This window comes from Mauremys reevesii, linkage group 2, assembly GCF_016161935.1.
Source record: "Mauremys reevesii isolate NIE-2019 linkage group 2, ASM1616193v1, whole genome shotgun sequence".
Taxonomy (NCBI): domain Eukaryota; kingdom Metazoa; phylum Chordata; order Testudines; family Geoemydidae; genus Mauremys; species Mauremys reevesii.
The window spans coordinates 8,025,959-8,053,186 of NC_052624.1; the positions used below are offsets into that span (position 1 = coordinate 8,025,959).

The window sequence follows — 27,228 nt, forward strand, 5'->3', positions numbered from 1 at the left end:
CACAAGGGGTGTGCTATCACCACAAGGCAAGTATGTCACCACAAGCGGTGTGCTATCACCACAAGCCATGTGCGTGTCACCACAAGGCATGTACGTCACCACAAGGCATGTACGTGTCACCCCAAGGCATGTACGTCACCCCAAGGCATGTGCGTGTCACCACAAGCGGTGTGCTATCACCACAAGCCATGTGCGTGTCACCACAAGCGGTGTGCTATCACCACAAGCCATGTGCGTGTCACAAGGGGTGTGCTATTGCCACAAGGCATGTACATCACCACAAACCATGTGCGTGTCACAAACGGTGTGCTAACAGCACAAGCGATGTGCTATCACCACAAGCCATGTGCGTGTCACCACAAGGCATGTATGTCACCACAAGCCATGTGCGTGTCACCACAAGCGGTGTGCTATCACCACAAGCCATGTGCATGTCACCACAAGCAGTGTGCGATCACCACAAGCCATGTGCGTGTCACCCCAAGGCATGTACGTCACCCCAAGGCATGTGCGTGTCACCACAAGCGGTGTGCTATCACCACAAGCCATGTGCGTGTCACCACAAGCGGTGTGCGATCACCACAAGCCATGTGCGTGTCACCACAAGCGGTGTGCTATCACCACAAGTCATGTGCGTGTCACCACAAGCGGTGTGCGATCACCACAAGCCATGTGCGTGTCACCCCAAGGCATGTACGTCACCCCAAGGCATGTGCGTGTCACCACAAGCGGTGTGCTATTGCCACAAGGCATGTGCGTGTCACCACAAGCGGTGTGCTATCACCACAAGCCATGTGCGTGTCACCACAAGCGGTGCAAGGCGCTCGTGTCACCCCACCAGACGCGAGGCGTACGTGTGTCGCCAGGCGCCTGAGGCTTCGCCACCAAGACGCACCGGCCCGCTCTGCCCCAGGGCCGCCCAAGCCGGTCACATCGCGCCCCCGCCGCCGCCCGGCGGGCAAAGGTCGAAGGCAACAACGGGGCAAAAGCCCCATCTACTCCGAGGCCCCGCCCCCGGCGCGCGCCTCCCTGAGGCTCTCGGCTCCGCCCCCTCGGCGCGCGCGACGGGGATACCGCGACCCCGCCCCCCTGGCGCGCCACCTCGTCGCTCCTGCCTCCTCCCGCCGCCTGCTCGCCGAACCTGGGCGCTGCGGGAGCCCCGCCCACCGTTCCCCTCCTCGGTTACCCGTCGTGCTCCGCGCAGCCCTGGCACTGACGTGGCTGCCCGCAGCCGCCATCTTGTGAGCCTGGGCGGGGAGCGCGAGAGAAGCGCAGGAGGGAGCCGACCCAGAGCCGGGGGCAGCCAGCGCCGGGTAAGGGCCACGTTCCCCTCGCGCCGCCGCCCCGCACCCTCCCGCTCCCCCGCGGTCGTTCGGCGCGGGAGGCCGGGCCCGGGGGTGGAGGCCGCTGGGTGGGGGAGCGGCGGGGCCCGGCCTGCTGGGTGTCCCGGAGCAGCGGGGGCGGCCTGGCACGTCCCTGCCGAGGGCCCGTGTTGCCCAGCAGGCCGCCCCGCCCTGGGGAGCGTGGGACGCTCGGGGAGCTGCGAGCGATTCAAACGGTCGCTGCCCGGGTGGGGTTCCAGTCCCGCCTCCCCGGGCCCGGCCTAAGCCCCCGCTCTGTCCCCCGGCCTGGGCCTTCTTTCCCCCCCTACCGCCCACCAGCCTCGGCCCGGCCTAAGCCCCCTCTCTTTCCCGGCCTGGGCCCTCTTCCCCTACCGCCCACCAACCTTGGCCCTGCCTAGGCCCCCTCTCTTTCCCCCGGCCTGGGCCTCTTCCCCAAACCAGCCTGGGCCCGGCCGTAAGCCCTCTCTTCCCCAGTCTGGGCCCGGCCTAGGCCTTCTCTCCTCTCCTCTCCCCCACCCGGGCCCGGCTTAAGTCCTCTCTCTTTTCCCCGGCCTGGGCCCTCTTCTTCCCGCCCCCAGGCTGGGCCCGGCCGAGGCCGTCTCGCCCGGCCCCGCGCCCCGCCTGGGTGCCCGGCCTGCCGCCGCCCCGCCCGGCCTGGGCCCTGTCTCCTCTCTCCCGCCCCGCCCCAGTCTGGGCTCGGCCTAGGCCCTGTCTCCCCTCTCCCCCCTCAGCCTGGGCCCGGCCTAGGCACCCGACCTGTGTCCCCCTCAGCCCAGAACCCCCCACCTTGGCCTGGCCAGCTCTATGGACCTAACTCCCCAACCTTGGCCCTGTCAGGCAGGTCTACATGTCCAACATCCTCTTCCCCCCCAAGTGGGGGGGAGTTGGATGGGGGTGGTTGTCAGGTAAGATCTCCCTCTCAGAGCTGGCCCAGGGCATATGGATTCTCCTCTTCCTCAGACTCTTGGCTTGCTTTAGGTATTTAATGCCTGTCCAGTCTTGGGAGTGTGATCAGGGATGTGTGCTGAGTATGTGCCTTCATTAAACGTTCGAGGGTATAATTGCTTAATTCTTGTAGTGCTTGGGTCGGGTTGTGTGATAGGATGACATGGTGAGAAGTAGAGTTGCTGTCTTTACCCTGGAACAGAATTTCTTTCCAGTCTCAAATGCTTGGGTGGGTGACCAGGCGGTCAACCTTCCACCCTACTCAGCTTGCCGGGCTTGCTTATAACAGATTAGCCGCTGGCCTATAAAATCCCATTTGCCTTTATCTGTGTCCCATATATGACACTCCAGGAAGGTAACCTCCTCCCACAATTCAGCTTGCCAGGAGTATAGTGCTCTACATGGAAGAAGTCATTGATCATGAGGCATGATTGGATTTACTCCATTTTAGTATCATTAAAACTGTTTTGTCACAATCATCTAGTCAAAGTATTTGACTGGCACTTGGCCTACCAAAGCAAATTCCACAGGTTGGCTGAGTGTATGCATAAATTTTATTTTGACTCCTTCAGCTTCAGCTTCATCTATAGCTGAAATATTAACTATTCAGATAATACTTTGAACTTTGCTGTGCAACCACTGAGCCTCACAATACCTCTTTGAAGAGCATTATCATCCCTGTTGTACCGATGAGAAATTGAGAGCTTAAAGTTGAGTGATTTGTCCAAGTTTATGTAGCAGAACAATTCTATTACTATTTTTGCCACTCTAATAACCTGGCAGTTTTTTATCCGAATTTGGGTATTCCCTGTCATTTTCTTCCTTTAAGGGAGTTAGAATTTTTCTCCAAATATTCTTTAGTTCTTTGTGACTTTCTACTCAAAATGGTACCATTATATACAGGGTTAAGCTTGTAGGTATCGAAGGAAAGGGATTTTCTGAAAATGTACTTGGGGGTTAGTTTGATGCCATTATTTCCTCTACTGGACACCCATAATTGTAGCAAAGCTTGGGAGCTGACTACTTCCCCCAACCCATTATTGTAATGGTAGCCCTGGATGAAAAGGTGAGGAAATTTACCTGACTTGAAGCTCTTAAATTGGCTGGCTTGACTGTCTTCATTTATCATGCTTACTGACACCTCTGCTCTGGCAGAGCAGCAAAACCAAGAGATGGTTTAAACAAATGTCACTTCTACAAACTCAGCAGCTTTGGGTGCTACAGCAATGGACACTGGTTAAAAAACTCATTTTAAAAATCAGGTGCAGGGTAGGTTGTGCCCATAAATAGGTGGCTTGACTGATCATGGTGTCCACTTATTTGCCATGGATTCTTAATTCAAGAACCTTGAATCAGGTATAGTGTCTGTTACTCATCTCAACATCAGTCTGTATCAGCAAATCCCTTTGTATAAAGTTATCTGAAAGTACTATTTTTTTTTTGCATTCTTATCTGAAAAGGGACTGTAAAAGTGGTACATTCTTACTCAATAGATCTTTTGTGTAGGTCTGAGTCATACTTGCTGAGTATATTGACAAAATGGAGATTTGTCTTAGGCTTTGGAGCTAGCAGAGTTAGGAGTAGACTGGATTCTCTTCCTTTTTGTGACTCATCAGAATTGTTCAGTGTATGTTACCCCATGTAAAACTGTCTGTGGGAACTAGGGTTGCATGAGTACAACTAAGGGCATAATTACCCCGCAGAACCCTTATTACATACATTGGTGGAAGAAGGAAAGAAACCCATCTTGACATCAAGATTGGTTGAGTTCAGAAGGATGCGAGTTAAGTGAAATGAATTTTTTCCTATCAAACCTGCTCAGTAGAAAATCACTGAGATGACAATATTTACATTGCAGAGTAGAACTACACTTTAGTTTCATCATCTGTTACAAAATATTTTATCATGTGTAGGTCATTCTCATGAGTATTTCAGTATTCTGGATTCTTTACAATGGGTACATTTGGTCAACATAGCCTATGGCTACACTACAGCTTAAGTCAACATAAGTTGTGTTGCTCAGGGGCGTGAATTGGCCACCCCCCTGAGCGACATAACTTGTGCCTAGTTAAGCACCAATGTGGTCAGCACTATGGCAGCAGGAGAGCTCCGGCTAACATAGTCACTGCCACTCATTGGGAGTGTGTTAGTTAAGTGCACAGGAGACTCCCATCTGCTTAGAGCAGTGACATTAGGGAGCTTACAGTGACGCAGCTCCATTGGTGCCACTGCGCTGCTGTAAGTGCTCTCATGTAGCCATAGTTGTATAAAATTGAGATTCCATAAAAAAGCAGGTGTCTTCTCCCCCCCCCCCTCCCCCCCAGTCTGTTGAAGGCCTTGTTAGTGTGGAAGCTGTAGAGCTGGTATTACAGCTACCACTATCCCCAGATATCATGCTCTCCTTTTACTGATGGGCAAAAGTTTTGAATCAGCTTCCTGCTACAACAGCTGTTTTTCTGCATTATTCGGCAGTTTTTCTTGCTGCTTGCAAGTATCTAATTTTATTTCTTGTTTCTAATACATGGACACATTGTGTGAATATATATTACTTTTGCTGATGTCTCAATTCTAATATTCCTCTTCATATGCTGATCTTGATCCAAACAATCAGTTGAGAATTGGCTCTTGGATTGGTCATGTCAACCACCAATCTTGTTTCGTTTATTCTTTAACTTGACTTTATTCACAGTATCTAGGGTGAATTTAGTCATAGTGTTGAACTCATATAGTGGGTGGGGTAGTATGTCAGACACATACACCTCTACGCTGAAATAACACGAATTCGGATACAACGCAGTAAAGCAGCGCTCCAGGGCGGGGGAGGCGGGGCTGCACGATCCAACGGATCAAAGCAAGTTCAATATAACGCTGTTTCACCTATAACACAGTAAGATTTTTTGGCTCCCGAGGACAGCATTATATCGAGGTAGAGGTGTAGTTTAAAACTTGAGCAGTTTTAAAGTATATAAGTATTTTGCTATTGTAAGTCTGAGCCACATTCTGTTTAAGTGGAAGTCGTCAACACTTTCTGCTGGTTAGGCTGAGCACAGTTTTCTTAGGTTTCACCATATTTAATAGCAGATGTAGCTGTAATCAAATTACTTTAGATGTGCCTTGACTGGGTAGCAGACTACACTTAACTCTGACATCATCTTTCAGGCAATTGGGGACAGCCAGAAGGAAAAAATAGAAGAGCCTTCTGCTTCTGCCCAGAAATCTCATGATTGTAGTCAAAATCCTTCCAGTAAGGTGAATTCCTTTACATTTTTTGCCAACCTTTTTTTAAAGGAAGATACAGAAGTTATGAGTCTCTCTAAACTTAAAATATGTGGACTGCCAAAAGTTGAGAGAACTCACTGGATTACTATGGAATATGTTAAATTGTTCACCTGTTTTTTAGATAAACAATATTGGGTTACCCCTGTTCTTTGTCTTGTGATACACCAGCTGTTCATAATATTTTAATGTGGGTCAGGGTTTTATTTTTGAAACTTAGAAGTGCATCACTGCTTCTCATGCATGAGGTTGAACTTGAAAACAAGAACCCCAGACTGATGTGGCTTTTGAGTAAAATGTTAAATGGTCCATCTTTTGTTTCCATGGGTTCTAGAACATTGTGCAATCTACTTCTGTTCACGTTACTGCAGGAATGACTAAATCTTTAGTGCACTAGGGCAATATCTAACTGTTGATGCACATGTTCCACGTATTTATTTCTATTTCAGTAGCACCTATGGGTTCCATTATACTTAGCACTGTGTGCACACAGTACTAAGAAGGTCTCTTCCCAGAAGAACTTACATTCACCTATGTCTACTGAAATTGTAGCAGACAGAAGAGATGTAATGGGATTTAGGTGAACTATGTTCTTTAGGAGTTATGTTTCATTCTCCTGCAGAAGCAATTGAGAAGCTGTGGCCAAAGTCACAAGTAAGATCTACTGTCAGTGAAGAACATCATCTTGATTTGAAGAGGTGCTAAGCCGCCTTCAGCACCTGCAGCAGTTGCATTTATTTGGTCCTGATATTTAGCTGCTGTTTGGCAGAGAAGTTCAGTTCATTTGGAGAAGCATTTGAGAACAGTTGTGGCCCTCTGCATTCCTTTTAAAAGGCTTAGATGCGACTTCTGGTTGAAAATAACTTACTGTATACGTGTTTTCATCCAGCCCATCTGGGGATTGGCATCATCTGCTCTGGATGACTCTTCACCTAGTTTCATTCATAGTGCTCTGTTTGTCAAGTCTTGGAGAACATGAAAGCCACATTTAGATCAATCTTCAGGTACTTTTAGCAAGAAGAGAATACATTTTGATGGCTCTTGTGGTACCATGAAGAAGAATAACTTGAAATGGGCACAGAAGGGAATTCTTAAAGCAAAGACAGAATTCCCTTTACTGTACCGTATCTTTATACACAGCTTTCAATTGGCTTTCCAAAAGGAATGATTTATTTTACATTAGAAACATCAGGAATGTCAGGTCTCTGCTTTCCTTATGTTGGTCGGTAAATAACCAAGGTACTGTAACTTTTTACCTGTTTTTTTCCTTCCTCTTCCAAACTCAGCATCCATTCTCACCTCCTTCAGTTGGAGATAGGGAAAGTTGCAGCTCTGATTATGGCATTATGTGCAATCAACCATTTAAGATGCACAACAGATCTTGCCAAATACCTCCAAGGAAGAGATAAGGGGGCTTAATATATTGTAACAAGTTGTTGGTGGAAGGGCAGAGGAGGAGTGTAGAGGTAGTCTTAATACATCATGATGAGAGTATTAAATGCTACCATCTCTTGCTTTGCAGCTCATCTTTAAATACTTTGTACATGACTCATCTTTAATTCTAAGACTTCATAGAAAGTTAGATTCCTGATGATGATACATACTTAAACTAAAAATTCTGAAAATTAGCATGACTTCTACATCTAAAACAGTGTTTCTCAAACTGGGGTTGCTGCTTGTGTAGGGAAAGCCCCTGGCGAGCCGGGCCAGTTTGTTTACCTGCCCCGTCCGCAGGTCCGGCCGATCGCGGCTCCCACTGGCAGCAGTTCGCTGCTCCAGGCCAATGGGGGATGCTGGAAGTATCGCAGGCCGAGGGACTTACTGGCCGCCGCTTCCAGCAGTCCCCATTGTTCTGCAGCGGCGAACCGCAGCCAGTGGGAGCTGCGATTGGCCGGGGCAGGTAAACAAACCGGCCCGGCCCGCCCGGGGCTTTCCGTACACAAGCAGCAACCCCAGTTTGAGAAACACTGATCTAAAACTTATGCTTAATTTTAGTCTTGTAAATAGTATCTTGAAAGTAGCAGTCTTGATTTCAGTAGAAAAAATTAGAAATCAAAAACTATAATTCCAGCTTCAGAGAATTCTTTGAGTTGGTTACAACTACTTCCTATTTAGCCGTCTTTCATCCTTTGCTTCATAGGTGAAAGGCCAGTAAACAACTTCTAATAGTTGGATATAACTGTTCTTGAATAGTCATCTATGGAGTCAGTTTAGTTACATAGTTGACAGTGTTCTGATCAAGAGCTATTTTTAAAATTTGCTGCAATAGAACATTTTAAGCTGCAAGGAAACGGATTCTTCAAGTACGAAAGAAAGCATGCAGGTTTGTTTAACTGGCTATATATCCATTTCAGGTGTGAAATACTATGCTGCTAGATTACATTGCCACTAAAACTTCTAAGATAGTTTATCCCTGTGAAAGTTAGAAATGACCCAACATCTAAACAGTACTTTACAGGTCAAAGGCATAGTGCCAACTTCAAAATTGCTCTTCTAAATATTTTGTCTACTATTCTTACAAGCCACCGCAAGGAAAACTAAAGAAGTTGAGTAAAACTATTTTTCTCTGGTTTTGTTTTTCCTCACTCTGTTCATTTCTTAACACTTTGTATAAATCCATGGAAATACAAATTTTACTTTGTCTTCAATGAGGAAGAGTGCCTTTGATATGTTTTTTTTTTTATTGTGGGGAGGAGGGGAATTGGTTCATAAACATGTCATTCATGCCTGTTAAGCATTTAAGTAGCTGGCAAAACATTTGGACACAAGAAGCAGTTTCTATAATTACATTTTGGTTATATTGACAAGAAAGCTAATATAGGCAGTTGGGGATGGAGAAAAGGACTGCTGTGAAAAATATTTTAAATACATATCTGAAATCACAGGTTTACTATTACATTTCAGACCAGTAGTGCTGTGGCTTCAAAATGGTCAGTTTTTTTATACAAAGAAGGCATTTTGATTAGCTATATTGTAAATAGCATGTTGTGGTGCACAAGAATGTGTATGTACATTAATGATACTCTTTACCAGTTGTAGCTATTGAAGGAAAAACAGCTGAAACTGCTAGTGCTGGTTAAGGGTTTTGCAAGTCTTCAGAATGCCTTCCTTACAGGTGCTTTCACTTTTTAACAGACATAGAATATCAGGGTTGGAAGGGACCACAGGGGGTCTCTAGTCCAACCCCCTGCTCAAAGCAGGACCAATTCCCAACTAAATCATCCCAGCCAGGGCTTTGTCAACCCTGACCTTAAAAACCTCTAAGGAAGGAGATTCCACCACCTCCGTAGGTAACCCATTCCAGTGCTTCACCGCCCTCCTAGTGAAAAAGTTTTTCCTAATATCCAACCTAAACCTCCCACACTGCAACTTGAGACCATTACTCCTTGTTCTGACATCAGGTACCACTGAACAGTCTAGATCCATCCTCTTTGGAACCCCCTTTCAGGTAGTTGAAAGCAGCTATCAAATCCCCCCTCATTCTTCTCTTCTGCAGACTAAACAATCCCAGTTCCCTCAGCCTCTCCTCATAAGTCATGTGCTCCAGCCCCCTAATCATTTTTGTTGCCCTCCGCTGGACTCTTTCCAATTTTTGCACACCCTCCTTGTAGTGTGGGGCCCAAAACTGGACACAGTACTCCAGATGAGGTCTCACCAATGTCGAATAGAGGGGAATGATCACGTCCCTCGATCTGCTGGCAGTGCCCCTACTTATACAGCCCAAAATGCCATTAGCCTTCTTGGCAACAAGGGCACATTGTTGACTCTCATCCAGCTTCTCGTCCACTGTAACCCCTAGGTCCTTTTCTGCAGAACTGCTTCCTAGCCATTTGGTCCCTAGTCTGTAACAGTGAATGGGATTCTTCCGTCCTAAGTGCAGGACTCTGCACTTGTCCTTGTTGAACCTCATCAGATTTCTTTTGGCCCAATCCTCTAATTTGTCTAGGCCCCTCTGTATCCTGTCCCTACCTTCCAGTGTATTTACCACTCCTCCCATGACATGCTTGTACTCTGAAGTAGGGAATTAAGCTTTTCTGCAGTCAGTCTTATTTGCTAGCAGTGCCTTCCATCTTTTCAGTGTTGGATGTCATCAGTAGTAGAAGAGTTTGTGAGCAAGATGCTTATACTCCTGCCCAGTAGCTTTTCTTGCAATGGTTTGAAATAGTGAACATGTGTAACACTAGTTTAATTGCTGCTGAAGCTCCATGTGAGTGCTGTTATGGAGGAGCACAGATGTAAATATATTTGTATTGCATCTAACATTCTACTCCTTAAATTGTGAAAATGGCAGAAGAATGTTGGATGTACAGGTTTTTCCCCACTCTGTTGCCTTAAAGCATTCTACAATATCTTTTTGTTAATACAGTGTATAGTTACAGGAAATGGCTGCTTACATCACAATTGCTTTTTTTTTAGTCGATTAAAGAAGTTGAATCAGTTGTACATGGCCAAATGGAACTGTGCCATGAAAGACTAAAACAGGCGTGGCCAACCTGTGGCTCTGGAGCCACATTCGGCTTGTCAGAAGTTAATATGCAGCTCCTTGTATAGGCACCGACTCCAGGGCTGGTGCTACAGGCACCAACTTTCCAATGTGCCAGGGGGTGCTCACTGCTCAACCCCTGGCTCTGCGATAGGCCCTGCCTCCACTTCACCCCTTCCTGCCCCCTCCTCTGAGCCTGCCGTGCCCTCTTCTCCCCCTCCCCCCCCTCCCCCAAGCATCCTGCATGCCACGAAAAAGGTGATTGGGAGGGAGAGGGAGGTGCTGATCGGCGCTGCCGGTGGGTGGAAGCCTCAGGGAGTGGGAGGTGCTGACGTATTACTGTGGCTATTTGGAAATGTACATTGGTAAATTCTGGCTCCTTCTCAGGCTGGCCACCCCTGGACTAAAAGATTGCACTCCAGTTTTCAAAGATCTTAAATCCCGGTTAAAACATCAGTACAAATATGCACCTTTCTTGGCTGATTTACAGTATAGTTTGAATTAAAATTAGTAGACTGGCTTTATTCAACAACTATTGGACAGCATGTGAGCAGGAAAAGCAGGAACATACTGAATTTCTAAAGGAATGCAAGTAAAATACAATGTCATTAAAACTGGTATGGATGCAGAAGTATAGAACACTACTAAACATGTAAATTTTAGTCACATCCCTTTTATTTTAGATTGTGTAATGCTTAAAGCCACTTGTCTTTGGTGCCTTGCCACTTGAGCAAACTTCTAAAATGAATCCTGCATAGTAAAAGCATTACTATAAGACTCATTCACTCTAGTTTTAACTTTGCTGTGAGTTTATCTAAGATACATCACTTGCTAGAAATTTACCTGTAGTTTGAGATCTTCTACTTCCTGGTATAAATTTGCAGAGTCTTATCCAGAAATGAGTCTTTGTTCCTCTTATTGCTTACCAATGACACACAAGGTCTTAACTGAACCTGAATAACAGGTTTCTACTGCTGTTCAGACCTTGTGGGAGGTGCTATAGAATGCAATATCAGAGTAAGGGTGTGCTCTGTAGTGCTGGGGGCTTGTCTACGCTTACAGCCAGCGCTTAGTGAAGGCTCTACCTATGCAGACAGAAAAGCTTCTCCTTTTGACGTAGGCACTCCACGTCCCTGAGTGGCAAAGCTAAATTGACGGGAGAAGCCCTCCCGTTGAGAGTTTTGTCTACCCCAGGGGTTTGGTCAGTATAACTGTTTCGCTCAGGTGTGGATTTTCACCTGAGGGAGATAGTTCTACTGACACACGTTTGTAGTGTAGTCCAGGGCTTGGCCTAATAAGGAGCAACAAAACAGGAGTAAGAGCAGCAAAGGGTGTTTTGGAATATTCAGAGCTGGTGAACGGTACTAGATTGACATCCATGGAGGCTGAAATCATGTCTACAAAGCGCCATTGGCACATTTAGCAGCAGCTCAATCTGTCCAACCCTGACCTGGAGGGGCCCTCCCTTACAGGTGATAAGAGAACAGAATCTGTTCATTCTGTAGTATCTCTTCTGAGGATGCCAGATGGGACTTGCCTCTAATACAAAACTACCTATTGCTGACAATGAGTGGTGCTGAATATGGTTTGGCTGCATATAAAGGCAAGGATAAACCACATTAAGGTAGCTTTTGTCATGTAGACAAGCCCCAGCTGAACTACTTGTGGTGGTTATACCTGTGCACTGGGAACTAGACCGAGACCACCAAACTAGCTTCATCTGGACTGTCATACAGTCAACAGTGGTAATATTTGGGGTCTCTATTAACTTGAGTTAGAAGAAAAACAAATCGGAATAGAGGAAGATTCTTTACTTAAGAATAGACCATTTATTGGGTAGTTAAGACTCTCACTCTAGTATAGTTTGCCTTTTCTCAGGTAAGACACATAATGTCACATGTCCAGACATCTGGAACGGGCAAGAGAATGAGAAAACACTGGTATGTCTACACTGTAAATATGTGTGGCAAGCCCATGTCAGCTGACTCTGGCTCATGACACTCAGGCTGCAGAGCTGTTTAATTGCAGTGTAAACGTACCCAAAAAGACCCATGAAAAGTAAGGGTGTCTCCCTATGGGGTGGAGAATAACTATTCAGAAATTGTCAGTGTTAATAATTAGGCTGGTAGTCTTCATAAGTAGATGTGCTAGGGGAAAGAACTAGAAGACGCTGTTTCTATTACAATAGTGCGAGATGCCCCAGTCGTGATTAGTAAGTCCCTGTTATACTTTGCACTATACAGAGGTGAAGATACAGAAGGCATGATTGAATACTATTGTTAATGTAAGAGAATGTGTAAAAATAGCACTAAAACTAGTCTGAAAAAAGAGAGAGATTATGGGGTGGTGAGAGAATGCAAGTTATGCTGATTGATACAAATGGAAGATGAGTTGGTGGAAGGAGACAGAAAGGGAATTGGAGACTGGAAGAGGGGTAAAATAATAGAATCTTCCCTCCTTCCAGCAGCCATGGTAGGGGGTAAGTTTATCTGACATCTAGCCAGAGGCAAATACAGAAGAGTCCCCAAGCAGGGTCCAGGAATAGCATCAGGAATTGCATAATTAACTCAGGTTTGCGGCTGGGTATTGCTACTGGTAAGTCTTGCTTCTGTCAGATGGGTACCTAGTAAATGTTTCAAGTTCTGACTCTTACAAGGATGGAAACTGTACTACAGCTGTATCATCTCAAGTATTGGAATATTGGACAAGATACAGAACTGGATAACAAGTGTAGTAAAGGATACATTGTATCCGAGAAGAGCTATGTTTATATTCACTAGAAAAGATCATCTAAAGTGGAGACATAATGGAAAGTGTAAAAATCTTAAGTTGAATAGAAAGGTGGATGTCATAAAACTACTCAGAAAGATGATAGTTTTAATTTAGGCTTAAATGGGGAGCACAAACTTATCTGCCACCAAAAGGATTCAAGGAAAATCCTCCTATGTCTCTCTAGTTTGTGGAGGGGAAGTAGCAATGGAATGCAAGTGTAAACATAGAAACTTCTTACTGTAAGACAAGCACAGATTGTATGCCTCTTTTGAGGCATGGGAAGATGTTAAGAATCTCAACTACATGTTAACTGAGAGTCAAATTTTAAATGGCTGCTGTCAAGATAGTCATAACCTAAATTGAGTTACATGCCTTTAAACGTGTAAAATGTTTTTTAAAAATTTACTCTTAACTTTTTTACAGGCTTGTAAAGTAGCCTAATAGTGGTGGTACTCAGACCTCCAACGGGGGTGTGGTTATAAATGCCTATATAACAAAATAAAGTCCAAGGGCTTGGCTACACTTACGGTTTGCAGCACTGGTCATCCAGCTGTGTAGGAGCAGCGCTGGTGTGTGGCCACACTCACAGCTACCAGCGCTGGTGTGTGGCCACATTTGCAACATTTGCAGCGCTGTTGGGAGTGCTGCATTATGGGCAGCTATCCCAGCATTCAAGTGGCAACAACGTGCTTTTCAAAAGAGGGGGGTGGAGGGTGGTGCACTGTGACGGAGCAGGGAAGAGAGAGAGAGTGGATTTTTGGAGCCAACACTGTGTGTTAAGTTTCCTGGATTGAAAAATCACAAAATGTTCGCGAGCCCTTAGTCTTAACTCTTAATTGCAAACAGTCTGCCTCCAACACGGACTCCCCGCTGTTTCACTCACTCCCTGTGGTGTACTGTGACAGGGAGCGGGGAAGAGAGAGTGAGTGGATTTTTGGAGCCAACACTTTAGCTTCCTGGATTGAAAAATCACAATGTTCGGGAACCCTTGGTCTTAATTGCAAACAGCCTGCCTCCAGTGCTGTTTCTCTGTCAAGCAAACATTCTCTCCCTGCCTCTCATTTGATCGTTTACAGCCAGGTACAGATAGCTCCTGTTTGCTGTGATCAGTGTTTGTTTTTTAGATAAGCAGTTCAATGGGAGCTCCCATGGGAGTTCACAACAAAACAAAGACAGGCTGCATAACAAAACAAAGAGAGTAATTTAGTTAAAAGCTTTCTGGGATATCTCCTTATTCCCTGGAGGCCAATAAAAGTGCTGGTGTGTGTCCACACTTGATGAGCAGATCCAGCGCTGCAATCGCTACACCCCAACCTGGCCAGGTGTACAGCCAGCGCTGCAGCCAGGGAGTTGCAGCGCTGGATGTGCCTTGCAGGTGTGGACGGTTACTAATTGCAGCGCTGGAAAGCCTCTACCAGCGCTGCAACTTGCAAGTGTAGCCAAGCCCCAAGTCTCCTTTTTTTAATCTGGTATAGGGAGCTGCTGTGGAGGCAGCATACTCATGCCCAGTGGAGCACTTCCTGTCATTCACTCCCCTCTCACCAAATAAGGATTGGCAGTGTCTGCTGTGAAAGGAGGCATCTCCTGTTCTTGTCTGGAAGACTCGTGACAGTCTTTTGAGGAAATAGGGGCTCTAGAAAGAAGGAAATGCATTCCTTTGCAAATGAGTCATGCCACAATCTTTCTGTTTGATACAACATTCATAAATTGAGCTACAGTTCTCTCTGATAGCCCAGTATTTTGGCTCTATAGGAATATGAAAGCAGCATTAAGTTTTCTTAAGAGAGCATCTCTTTTTAACAATGACAGTGAAACAAATTTTAACTGGAAGTAAAACCAACACTAAAGACAGTTTCCATGCCACATCTTATTAAACTTAAGTGAATTAAATGTTGGTGAAAGATTCCAGAATGACAGCCCTCGAGACTGAAATCTCCTATTCATGGAATAAGCAAAACATGGACATTGGTGCAACAGAAGCATTACACTGTGCCAATCCTAATGTGAAAGAGCGATAGCTTCTTCATCATTCTGAGAGTAATAAGGATCCTTTGAGAGAAGGCACTGGGATGTGCAAATCTTTCTTGGGCACTACACTGAGTCATATTTAGTCTAAGTTCAAATATTTATATATTGGCTTCAGTAATCAGTAATTCCACAATTATTTTTAAAACTTTGGTTAAATGTATAGACTAGAACATAATTTTTAAGAACATAATTGCGGAGAACCTTCAGTGAGTTTTGCAGTGAAACTATACTATTAACACATTGCTAAAAAACTCAAGGTAGATTCTGATCTCTTTGCATTACTCATTGCTAAGTATTTTGGGGGTGGGGAAGTGTAATAACTGGCATGTTTTAGTCATCAAAAGGAAGGTGAGCTCTGTGACATGGACTGTCTTAAAAATTTCTTAAATTCGAGGGGCAATCATAAGTCTCACTTGCCCACTGCACATGTGCAATAAACTTTCAGATGACTGATTCATTGGTAATGTGTTAACAAAGTACACATCATATTATATAAAGAATTTGGCTTATTGTAGTAAACAGACATCCTCTAAAAATCATGCAGTTTCTGACTATATATTCCTGCTGTCTTTTTTGTTCTAAAATTTAATTTTATGTTTCTTAAATTTTCCATTAGTGATGGTCATCTCTGCATATATCATTGTACATTTGAGACCTCAGTTTCTAGGCAAAACAGTAGCAAAGTGAATTATGTCACCAATTCAATGTAATGCAGTGTCACCATCTACTGGTTAAGGAACGTAAAAAACATTAAGCTTTTGTTTTTAAATGCCCTTAAGTTCTTACCCCTTCTCTCTGGTAAAATTTGTCTTGGATGCAGCTTTCGGTTTAACGCTAATATAAAGTGATATTTGTTAGAAAAGAAGAATTTGTTATTGCTGTAAACTGCAATAATTCCTATCCCTAGAATGACATGGTAATATCTTTTATTGGACCAACTTCTGTTGGTGAGAGACAGGGTTGCTCCAATAAAAGATATTACTTCAGCCTCCTTGTCTTGCCAGTATCCTGGGACCCGCACAGCTACAATACTGCATATCCTTAGAATGTAATACTGAATTTGCTGATGGCAACATAATGTACCTTTAATGGAAATGTAGCTGTGTGTCAGATACAAAGGTGAACTGCAAAGGTTTTGCTGAAAATGTAACCCTGTGGGTCAAGACTTAAAAGTAGAAAAGCAGGTATCTGTTAAAAATTAGTCTTGTATTTTAAGTTTGTGAGCACTAGTTTCCTCAAATCCTAAAGAATCATATTCTGAGCAATTTTTTGGTCTTCCACTTTCATCCCAACTTCAGTGCTCACTCATATATAGAGAGGATTAGAGTAGAATGATTAACACCACCATCACTTTCTCATATTGTCCTTTTGACTGATATTTTTGCGTACCCAATCTCAACCAACAGTCGATATCTCATAGAAAGTTTCAGAAAAACCAGTTGATCAACTTTTGAGAAGAATGTCTCAAAGATGCAGGTTTGGTGGTTAGCAAAGCCTTAGCCAATATGATGATCACACTGCAAATTGTCTTCCTCTTATAAATCAATCCACTGGTGAGGAGGGAAGAAACTGTTAAAGAGCAGGGAGACATGGTGGGCTGTGTCATGGGATTTCTCTATTCCTGCATTTTTGTTTAGTGAACAGGGTAATGTTAAAATGTTAAAAAAAAAAAAAAAAAGGCTCAGGTCTTACCATCTTCTCCCATCTTAGAGTGAATGGTACATTACCTCAAAGTGATCTGATGCTATGAGTAACACACACAAAGCGTTGGAGCAAGATGAAGTAGTCAAGTGTGTTGTTCATGTTGATAAATCATATGTACACTTCAGTGTTTTCTTTCACTAAAAATTAATACTTAGCTTTTGTACAACTTTTCAGCATTGGAAAAGGATGGTGATGCTGACTATGTCAGTAATTGAAAGACATTGTGTAAGCCCACTAACAAAAGATTCAGGAGTATTTATGGTAGCTATCTTATAATTAGGACTACCTTTTCCCCCATTTGTCAAAGTGCTTGAATTTTCCATATTGAGGCAAAACAATTTTAAGAACCCACTAATCTGTATCTAGTGCATTTTAAAATCCTGAAATATACCGTGAGCTCCTTACAGCTTTCTTAGAATGTGTTCAGCTGCTAGTCTATAGCTGTTCTTAGCCCATGTTACTACGAAGAATGTTGTCAGTAGTTATACATGCAATAACTTGAACATAACACCAGATGGAATTCACCCAACAGTTCTGAAGAAACTCAGATATGAAACTGCAGAACTACTAATTGTGGTATGTAACCTGTTGTATAAATCAGCCTCTGTACCAGATGACTGGAGTATAGCTAACATAATGCACATTTTTAAGAGGCTCCAGAGACAATCCTGGCGATTACAAGGCGCTAAGCCTAACTTCAGTACCAGTCAGATTGGTTGAAAATAGAGTAAAGAACAAAATTGTCAGACACAAAAATGGACTCATTATGCTGGAGAACAGTCAGAGTGTGGCTTGTGTAAAGGGAAATTGCCTCACCAATCTGTTAGAAGGGCAACACATATGATTAGCTTGTATGTAAGGAGAGATTAAAAAGACTGGGAGTGTTCGGCTCAGAAGAGATGACTAAGGGGGTTGTGATAGAGCAGAGGTTCTCAAACTGGGGGTCGGCACCCCTCGGGGAGTCATGAGGTTATTACATGGGGGGTCACAAATTGTCAGCCTCCACCCCAAATCCTGCTTTTCCTCCAGCATTTATAATGGTGTTAAATATGTAAAAATGTGTTTAATTTATATGGGGGGGTTGCACTCAGAAGCTTGCTATGTGAAAGGGGTCACCAGTACAAAAGTTTGAGAACCATTGTGATAGATGTTTAAGTGTTAGTTACCCCTTCACAGAGCACATGAATCAGGGATCATCCAATGAAATTAATATGCAGCAGGTTTAAAAAAATAAGGCAGTACTTCTTCACACACTTCACAGTTAACCTGTGGAACTCATTGCCTGGGGATGTTGTGGAGGCCAAAAATGTAACTGGGTTCTGAAAAGAATTGAATAAGTTCATGGAGGATTGGTCCATTGTCCCTAGCAAAGATTGTTAGGGACACAACCCTGTGTTCTGGGTGTCCCTAAGCCTCTGACTGCCAGAAGCTGGGGCTGAACAACGGGGGATTGATCACTCAATTACTGCCCTGTTCCGTTGATTCCCTCTGAGGCATCTGGCACCTGCCACTGTTAGAAGTCAAGATATTGAGCCAAATGGATCATTGGTCTGACCCAGTATAACCATTATGTTCTTCTTTTAATTGTCTTGAATTTCTTCTCTCTAGATTTCATTGGCCAGTGAGGGAACACCTTATTTCAAGCATGGGAAATATTTTTGCTAACCTCTTCAAAGGCCTTTTTGGCAAAAAAGAAATGCGTATTCTTATGGTTGGTCTGGATGCTGCAGGAAAGACCACTATTTTGTACAAACTTAAACTTGGTGAAATAGTAACTACTATCCCTACTATAGGTAAGATATTTACACTTTGCTTGCTTTTTTAAACTTTTTGAGATTCTGGTCCCTGTGACACATGTTCACATCAGTGTCTTTAGTTAGTCACATGCTTTGCTGGTTTCATGGCTCAGTTGAAATGCTGCATCCTGACTTGGCTCTAGTGACAGTTTTCCTCTGATGGATTGGGGTGGAAGCAGTACCTCTTTAGGCCTGGGAGGAGAAGAGAACATATGACCAATGTTCCCTCTAATTTTTTACATCACTGTGTGCAATGAATTTTGTTACGTGCACCAATATGAGGTGCTGTGTGGCGGTGGAAGGGCTATGGGGTTCAGAGTATAGGAGGGGGCAGAGGGTTAGGATGGACGAGGACGGGGGATGAGAGGGTTGGGATGCAGGAGGAGGCTAGGACAGAGGGGTGGGGAGTGGGGGCTCTGGCTGGGGATGAGGGTTGGGGGTGCAGGCTGCCCCAGGGCTGTGGAGCGGGGGGGAAGGACTCCTCCCAGCCCTATCTCACTGCGGCGGGCCAGGGGAGAGGCACCTCTGGTTGCACACCTGCATGGCCCTTGATAGCCAGCTGTGTGGCTGTGCAACTTATAGAGAAGTTAGCATATGACTGCTTTTAATTTCATTCCTTCTGGCCAAGGTGTGGAGCAGCTTTTGATAGGTGGGGAAGTCTGTCTAACTTTTGTCTGCTAAGGGCACCATGAACATAAAGCATTTTGGGGGGTAGGGGTGGAAAAACAGAGTGGCTCTTCTGGGGAGATGGACTGGTCAGAGGTTAGAATCAAATCAATAAAATCTGAAGATAAGGTACTAAGGAATATATTTAAAAGTCCTTTTAGTTCCTCTTACAGTTCCAGCTGCAGAAGTTTCAGTTGAGGAGCCAGTCATAGACACTCATTACTGTATATTTTTAGGGGACATCAGAAGGTAAGAGAAATGGGTCTTAACCATGTATATTTTCCTGCTTGGTCAAATTTTTTGTCACCATTTCTATTTCAGGTTTCAATGTAGAAACAGTAGAATACAAGAACATTAGCTTCACAGTGTGGGATGTAGGTGGTCAGGATAAGATCAGACCTCTCTGGCGCCATTATTTCCAGAATACACAAGGTGGGTCCTCAGTTAAATGACTGTCTGTGTTAAAGAAACTTGTGCATATATTAAACTTTTTTCCTGAATTGCTTACTACATGAAAACATAAGCCAAAGCATCAAACAACTGTCCATTCAAGGGTTTGGTAAGTGGGTACCAATCCAGATCTTCAGTGTGTTTGTTTCAATTCCCAAATTAGATTAATGTAGATGCAAAAATGACAACGGTTGCTCCTTTAAAACACTTGAAAATCAGCTCTGCTGCTTACCTGTCAAAACCAGAGTTCAGAATTGTTTCCTCTGCAAGAGTTGAAAATCTGCTTTCAAACTAATGGAGAGAATATAGGAAAATAGGCTCCTTTTTAAGTACTTGTCATCTACTACAGAGCTAACATAGAACCATGAGTCAAGAACATCAGATAACTAGAGGAATTGATGTTAAAACATGTCAAATAAGTCGTGTAGCAACTCTCCTGCCCTCTAACAATTCTTTTTTAAGAGAACTTACACTGTTTTTGAAAATATTTTTGTAGTTTTAGTTCTGTGTGTATATAATTTGAAATCTGTTCTTGGCCCAAAATTGGGAGGAAATCTATGCATAGTCAGCATTTGTTGGGATTTGTCATTATCTCAAAGAAAAGATATTGTAGTAGCCAGATATACATGGAGTGGTACATATTGATAAGCTGTTTGCTTTATCTTCTGTTAAAACTTCAAAATACTACAGCTTTAGCCTTAATTGTCCTGCACCCTCTGCCCACCAGAAAAAACTGGGATTTTTTTTAAAGGAGAATTTCTGGTGTGAAGCTAATTTTTTTTGGAATTGTTTTTGTTTTATAGGTTTGATTTTTGTGGTTGACAGTAATGACAGAGAACGAGTGAATGAGGCCAGAGAAGAGCTTATGAGAATGTTGGCAGAAGATGAGCTGAGAGATGCTGTCTTATTAGTGTTTGCTAACAAACAGGTATGCGTTAGCAAGTGATCTTAAAGGCCATATTGACTGATCTGTAGCTCCATTGGCTACAGCAAATTTTAGTGTTTTTTCTCTGAAAACTGACTCCATTGAAGTGAAATCATAAGTCTTTGTTTTTGTCTCACTAATTTTCCACATCAAATTCTCAGCTTGCTAGTAAAGAATGCTGCCAACTTGAATTTAAGTTAATTTAAAAGTATTTTCTGCTATTGCACCTGTCTGAGTTTCCCCAGGCAGTCAAGAAACTGACTATAAATAAACACTGCCAAAGCATACAATAAACTGGAGATAGTTTATCTAATGCATCAGTTATGACAGTGGTCCCCAACCTTTTCCGGGTGGCAGGCACCAGATGACGAGCCACTGAGGACTGTGGCCGACGGACAAGCATCCGCCGAAATGCCACCAAGAAGCGGCAACGTCAAGAGGCGTCGCTGCTGAAATCCTGCCGAAAATCAGCGGCATTTTGGCGGCGACACCTCTTGATGACGCTGCTTTTCGGCGGCATTTCAGCAGATGCTTATCCGCCGGCCAGTACGCGGGTGCACATAGATGCCCAGCGGGTGCCATGGCACCCTTGGGCACTGCGTTGGGGACCCCCAAGTTATGGTAAATGTAGGGGTGTCTTGTAATAGGTACAAAAATTCTGTCAGTTGACTGCCTTTGTGGTATCCCTTTACAAAAGAAAATATTTTATTTTTTTTTGAATGGCAAGCTCTGCAAACTCCCCATAGACTCAGTCTAGCTGGGTTTTCTGTCTCATGCATCACCACCAGTAGTGCTTGGCTTGGTCCAGATTAGGTCCTCCTTAAAACTCATGTAACTATTGCAAATTTGAACACATGCAACTAATTAACTTTTCTGTGTATAAGAATAGAATTCAGCTGACTCAGCTTTATTGGCTACAGCTATTAAAAGCAATAAGTCGTCATTGTTAAAACTGAAGGTAGGCAGGGAGCAGAGCTGTTAAGACTGCTATTTATGTACCTGCTCTTCAGAACGGCACTTTAAGCTTTTCAGAAAAATCTCATTTCCTCAACTTTGAAGAGAACCTTCTGAATAAATGGGAGCTGACATTGTGAGATCTCCCAGGTAGCCTGAAACAATAACCCTGAAGTGTGAACTGTCTTCTCAGTGCATGTTAATTCTGAATCTTAGTGAGTTTAAATGACATTAACCATTTTGCTGCTGATCTCTTGGCAGAAGCATCCAGCAATTATAGAATTGTAGACCGCTTGAATAGCGTTCCACCACTTTTTTGAATTTGATCCCTGACTGTAAGATACCCTTTTTTAAAAAGCACGTTACCAAAGTTAAGATTAAACAGAAAGCTGTTACTTTGAATTGACAGCTGAGAGAAAGCAGAATCTTAACCTGAGAGCAGAGATTTTCAAAGGTGTAATTTAAATTCTTGAAAATTGCTAAATTAAAATTTAACTGCTAATTTAACTGAAAAGGTAAATCATTAGATATCCTTGCTTTTCCATTTGATAGAATGAAGTCTGCATTTCAGTTCTGCATCATCAGCTTCCTTTTTCTTATACAATACAGTACTTCACGAGCAGTTTCATTCCTAGGATGAAATAAATCCTTTTTTCTGAAAACTCATATTTAGTCAGGATAGATACATACTGAGGGGTTATGCAAATACTTCTGGTGTTCATTTAAGGATGTAGTTATCCTCGGTTTCATACCTTCTCATATGTGAACACTTTAACTGGAATATGTAAAGGATTTCTAAGTGGAAAATGACTTCCTTGTTTTCCCTCATTCAGGACCTCCCTAATGCAATGAATGCAGCAGAAATTACAGACAAACTTGGACTCCATTCTCTTCGTCACAGGAACTGGTATATCCAGGCAACCTGTGCCACTAGTGGAGATGGGCTCTATGAAGGACTGGACTGGTTGTCCAATCAGCTCCGAAACCAGAAATGAAACCATAAAACTTCCTCTTCCCTCTTTTTCCACCCCTCCCTTTTATTTCCTCCTCTTCGCCCTTTGCTTTACTCTAATGTGGCAAACTGTGCTACTTTGTGGTATTGAGTGCCGGAAGCTGTTTTCATTACTTTTGTCACAGTATGTATTGCACCATGCTGTAAATGTGGCAAGTACAAGCCTGAAAACAGTTAGGTTTCTTATTTAATGTAAATAGTTTTTGTTTCCAATGAGGCAGTTTCTGGTACTCCTATGCAATATTACTCAGCTTTTTTATTGTAAAAAATCAACTCACTGTTTTAGTACTGGGAAGGGATTTAAGCGGATTAACATATGGGTTGCCAGTAGTCAATGTGCAATAGAGCTGAAGATTGTCCCTGTTGGGTTGTGAGATCTGAGGTGAGATCCATTTTGGTGGTTGGTTTTTAACCTGAACTCTATTTTTTAAATAGCTACAGAAAAGTAAAACACTTGAACACATAAGAAGTGTGTTGGACATAATTTCTGTGATTCCAGTTTGAATACCAGTGATTTTTTAATTCTTTTGACATGGCAAAGCAGAAATAAAAGCAAGCTTCATCTGATTAAAATACAGATCTATGTAACTGCAAGATCTCTGGATTTTTCTGTAGTTCATAGCATGTGTGTTCAAAGGTTTGTTTGAACTGGTTTAAAGCAGTTTGCAGATTTATTCATACAACTTAAACCACTGTATTTTACTTCAGATAAGGTTGATATTGTGATCTTCTATCAGACTACAGTAATTTCTGGGAGGTTCACATTTTTAACCTGTTACATTCTATGTGAAGTGTTTTGTACTTTTCTTGTGTGTAAACCACTCCAGAAGGCAAAACCTTTCCACAGAAAGCACAGCCTACATCAGTCCTAAGCTCTATAGTCAGAAAGTACTGTACGTAAATAAGAAATGCCATGAAAAACTCACCAAACATCTAGGTATAGTGTCTAGAAAAAAGCATGAGAGTCTGGAGAGTCATTCCATTCTAGAAGTATTCAATCCCATTTTGGAACAATCCCATATCTGTATATGTGTGAAAACCCTGGGCATCCCTCATACTGCAAGGTTCAGATTTGCCATCAGAAAAAGATCTCTTTACTTTTTTCTTTTGTATTTTGATAAACACTGAAGAAGCTGGAGCTGTTGAAAACATTAAACTTGAGGAACTATGAGAACTGGTTTGTTTAGTGTTGCGGAAACCTGTATGCTTTCAATACACAATTAGTAATCAAACTGTTTTGTATACTTGTTTCAGTTTTCATTTTGACAAACAAGCACTGTAATTAAAGCTATTAGAATAAAATCTCTTAACTATTTCATGTTTTTATGTCTTGCTGTTTATTTGATCACCTCAGAATCATAAAGAAATATTTGTCAAATAAAATGTTTCCTGAAACTTGCACTAGTATTATTCATAGATCACAATGATCCCTTCCAGCCTTGGAATCACCTTGTCTTGCCTCCTGTATAACAGAGGCCATAAAACCCCCCAAAATAATTCCTAGAGCAGATCTACTAGAAAAACATCTACTCTTGATTTAAAGATTCAGTGATTTGTGGCATGCTGAGTTGCATCACTGCCTGACCTATACTATGGGTCACATTTCTACCTGAGCAGTAAGGAATCCTCTGAGAGGTGTTGGGCCTTAAATTTGCTGAAATCCATTGGGGGTTGCTCACTGGATTTTAATCTACCCCTTGTCATACTTCTAAGCAGTAACAATGTGGGATCTGAAAATAAGCCTTCTCTTAGTTGAACAAGCTGGTTAATAAAATTTCAGCATTCCAACAGTGTCTCCTGGAGGTTGGTTAAGGAGTTCTGGGGTGAAGTCAACCTGTCAACCACACATTATAGCATAGCTGCTGTAATTGTTTCTGGGGGACTGCAGTGAACCTGGCTGTGGGCTGGAGCAAAGCCATATCAAGAAATACTGCAGTACATTGGCTTAAGAAAGTAGACACAGCAGATGCCAACAATGCCTCTGACGCGCTGATTTCAGATTAGTTCCTGTGGGCACTGGGGTCTTCTGCACTGCAATTGCTTCCTGCTTCAGCAGAGAGGGGAGGGAAGGGAAGTTTGATTTTGAGAAAAATCCAGTGAGCTGAGGGGATTCAGAACAAGGGAGGAGACAAGTACTCACCCTGGGGGCTGGAGCGATTTCTAAGCAGGGGCAGTATTCTGATCTGGGTGGAGTTGGCTGGCTTGGCCAAGTGGAGTGGGAGAATTGATTGTGGATGGACCAGTAGGTGAGCTGGTTGGGCTGGGGGAAGACAGGAGGAGGAAATGGGCGCATAAGCATTGGATTCGAGGGCATACAGAAATGGTCTGTGAGCAGGAATTTTTAAAATGGCTGTTAATATCCCCCTTATCCCTGAACTCTAATCCAAACTCCACTTTCAGATCTGACTTCACTTCTGCAACAACAAAACAATCCTGCCCTGGCAGGGTGTCAGTTTGATGGCCTAAGACTCTTCCTTTTGCCATTGCGAAGTGTGATCAGCAAAGAAGGCTGGGGAAAGGGCAAAATGAGCGCCATCCGGCACGGCTGCCTGTTCAGCCAGAGCTGATGCAAGCAAGTTCTTGCTCTGCTTGTGAGCGCTCTGGAGGAGATACTGGGGCCTAAGCTGGATTCATTTTGTTTTGTTTCATTGTGATGGGGTGTTTTACCCCTGCAACTGCCTGGAAAGGCTTCCTGCAGAGAGAGTAGGGGGCTAATTAACCCCACAGGCCACAGCTGAGGGGGATCAGCTGCTAAGCACTCCCCTGACAGTGAGGGAGCCCAGCTCAGGAGGAAGGAGCTGGGCTGGATTTATAAAGACAGGAAATTGGCAGCAGCAAGGGGATACTGGGAAAGTGTGGTCACTCCCTGGGAAGAGAGGTATGTTTGGGCTGGCAAAGCAGGGGAGCCAGGAAGGTAGGACGAGGCTCAGGGAAAGGCAGGTCTAGAAGGAAACGGGCCTCGACTGCTGGCTAGAGGGCCCCTGAGCTGGAACCCAGAGTCGAGGGTGGGCCCAAGTTAGGGAGCAGCACTGCGAGGCCGTTACTGGGACGAATGCCTAGGAGTGCTGGTGAGGAAAGACTTGCCACCCCCTGAAGGGGAAACCGTTTGGTGACCCGGCTGGAGAGCCAAGTTACAAAGAAGCAGCAGCTCAGGGAGCAAGAGGACTGTGGACTGAGAGAGAGAGGTGGAGGATGGTGTGCAGCCACGGAAAGGGATGCTGACTTGTGAGCTATTCCCCGCCAGTGACCAAGAGGAGGTGCCACTAGCAGTGAGTGGGGCCACCCCATCACATTCATCAACAAAACTCTCCTATTCTTGTTGCAGGATCTTTGTCACCGAGGTGCCCTCAGACAGAACCCAGCTGCTTTTCAGGGCTGGTGTTGAACTGGCTGTGCTTGTAATAGAAAAAATTATCTGAGATACAAACTACCTGAAAGAGTTTAAATGTGAAACCCGGCTATGGCCTTTCTTCACTAGAGAGAGCACTTGCTGCAAAACAATTAAGTGTGTCTATCCTCCCTGCACCTTGCTGCAAGGTTTGCCCTGCAGCCACACTAGGGCTGACCGGGTATGGGTCATTAGCAGCCAGTGAGCTTCCTTGCTGAGTCTCCTTTAACACTTCACACAGGTCTCTCCTTTCCTGCAGGCTCGGTGGGAGTTGCTTGTTTTTTCTTTTCCTTTTGGGCAGAAGTATGGAAGCCAAGGGAATTGCTGCATCCCTCTAACTGAGATGACTAAGGGGGGAATATGATACAGGTCTATACAGTCATGAATGATTGGGGGGGGGGGGGGGAAGTGAATAAGGAAATGCTGCTACCCCTTCCTGTTAGACATGAAACGGGTCTCCCAATGAAATTAATAGGCAGCAGGTTTTTAAAAAACCTAAGGAAAAAACTTCTTCACATAAGCCACAGGCAACCTGTGGAACTCACGGTGAAGACCACAGGTACACCTGGGTTCAAAAAAGAATTAAGCAATGGAGGTTTGGTCCATCAGTGGCTATTAGCCCAGATGGTCAGGGGCACAACCCCATGCTCAGAGTATCCCTAAACCTCTGACTGCCAAAAGCTGGGGCTGAATGACATGGGATGGATGACTCAATACGTTGCCCTGTTCTGTTCATTTCCTCTGAAGCCTCTGGCACCAGCCTCTGTCAGAAGACAGGTTACTGGGTAGCTGGACCCTTGGTCTGACCCAGTATAGCCATAAAGCTCCATCTGTGACTCATTGGCTAAGGCTGCAATTTCTGCCCCCACTTCCCTTCCACGCCCTCACTCTAAGCATATGAGGAGATCAGGGAGTAACTCCGCATCAATAAAAGGGAACCTCAGTTGGGTTAAGGTGCTGCTGTTTGGGCTCAGGCTGGGTGGGATTCGCCCCCCAGCACGTGGCCATAGCCCTGGCACGCTGCAGAGCTGGTCGTCACACCAGCTAGCGCAGGTGAGGAAGGGCAGTCCAGGGGGTGGGGTGGGCTTGGGCATTTGTGCAGAGCAAATCCCTTGTGCAGCCAGCGAGGACGGGCTAGGGGGGCATGGGGAAGAGGGCAGCCCCCCATCCTAGCCGTGGGCTGGGGAGGGGGTGGATACCTCTCCATCCGCATGCAGCACAAATTCATTCCGGCCACCCATCCTCCCTATCCAATATAATCCACCCCCCCACCTGCATGGCCCTCATCCCCACAGCCTCTGCCAACTCCAGCGCTATGCGAGTGGAGGGAATGTCACTCACCCCACAGCAGAGCACCCATTCGCTTCCCTGTACTCCGGTGACTCCTGCACATCGACATGCAGCGGGGGCTGAAAACGGAGAACCTGCCGCTGGGCTGACGGACTCCTGTGCGTCGGGATGCTCTGCCCCTTCCCTCCCCTTGTCG

General features: G+C 44.3%; 1 protein-coding gene across 3 annotated transcripts; it reads left to right on the top strand.

The window, feature by feature from the left end:
• Positions 1-1,156: 1,156 nt before the first annotated feature.
• On the top strand, positions 1,157-23,676 carry ARF1 (ADP ribosylation factor 1). Of its 3 annotated transcripts, XR_005594114.1 has the most exons (6): positions 5,494-5,537; positions 18,160-18,344; positions 19,335-19,445; positions 20,267-20,391; positions 22,176-22,432; positions 22,576-23,676. XR_005594114.1 is itself a non-coding variant. In XM_039524780.1 (5 exons), the coding sequence occupies exons 2-5, from the start codon at positions 18,197-18,199 to the stop codon at positions 22,335-22,337; spliced, it is 546 nt and encodes a 181-aa protein (XP_039380714.1). In that variant the 5' UTR covers positions 1,157-1,313; positions 18,160-18,196; the 3' UTR covers positions 22,338-23,676. The 3 variants fall into 3 exon arrangements, 2 of the variants coding, with proteins under 2 accessions (XP_039380714.1, XP_039380713.1); XM_039524780.1 differs by lacking the exon at positions 5,494-5,537 and adding an exon at positions 1,157-1,313 and having other exon boundaries at positions 22,176-23,676; XM_039524779.1 differs by having other exon boundaries at positions 22,176-23,676.
• The last annotated feature ends 3,552 nt before the right edge of the window (positions 23,677-27,228 follow it).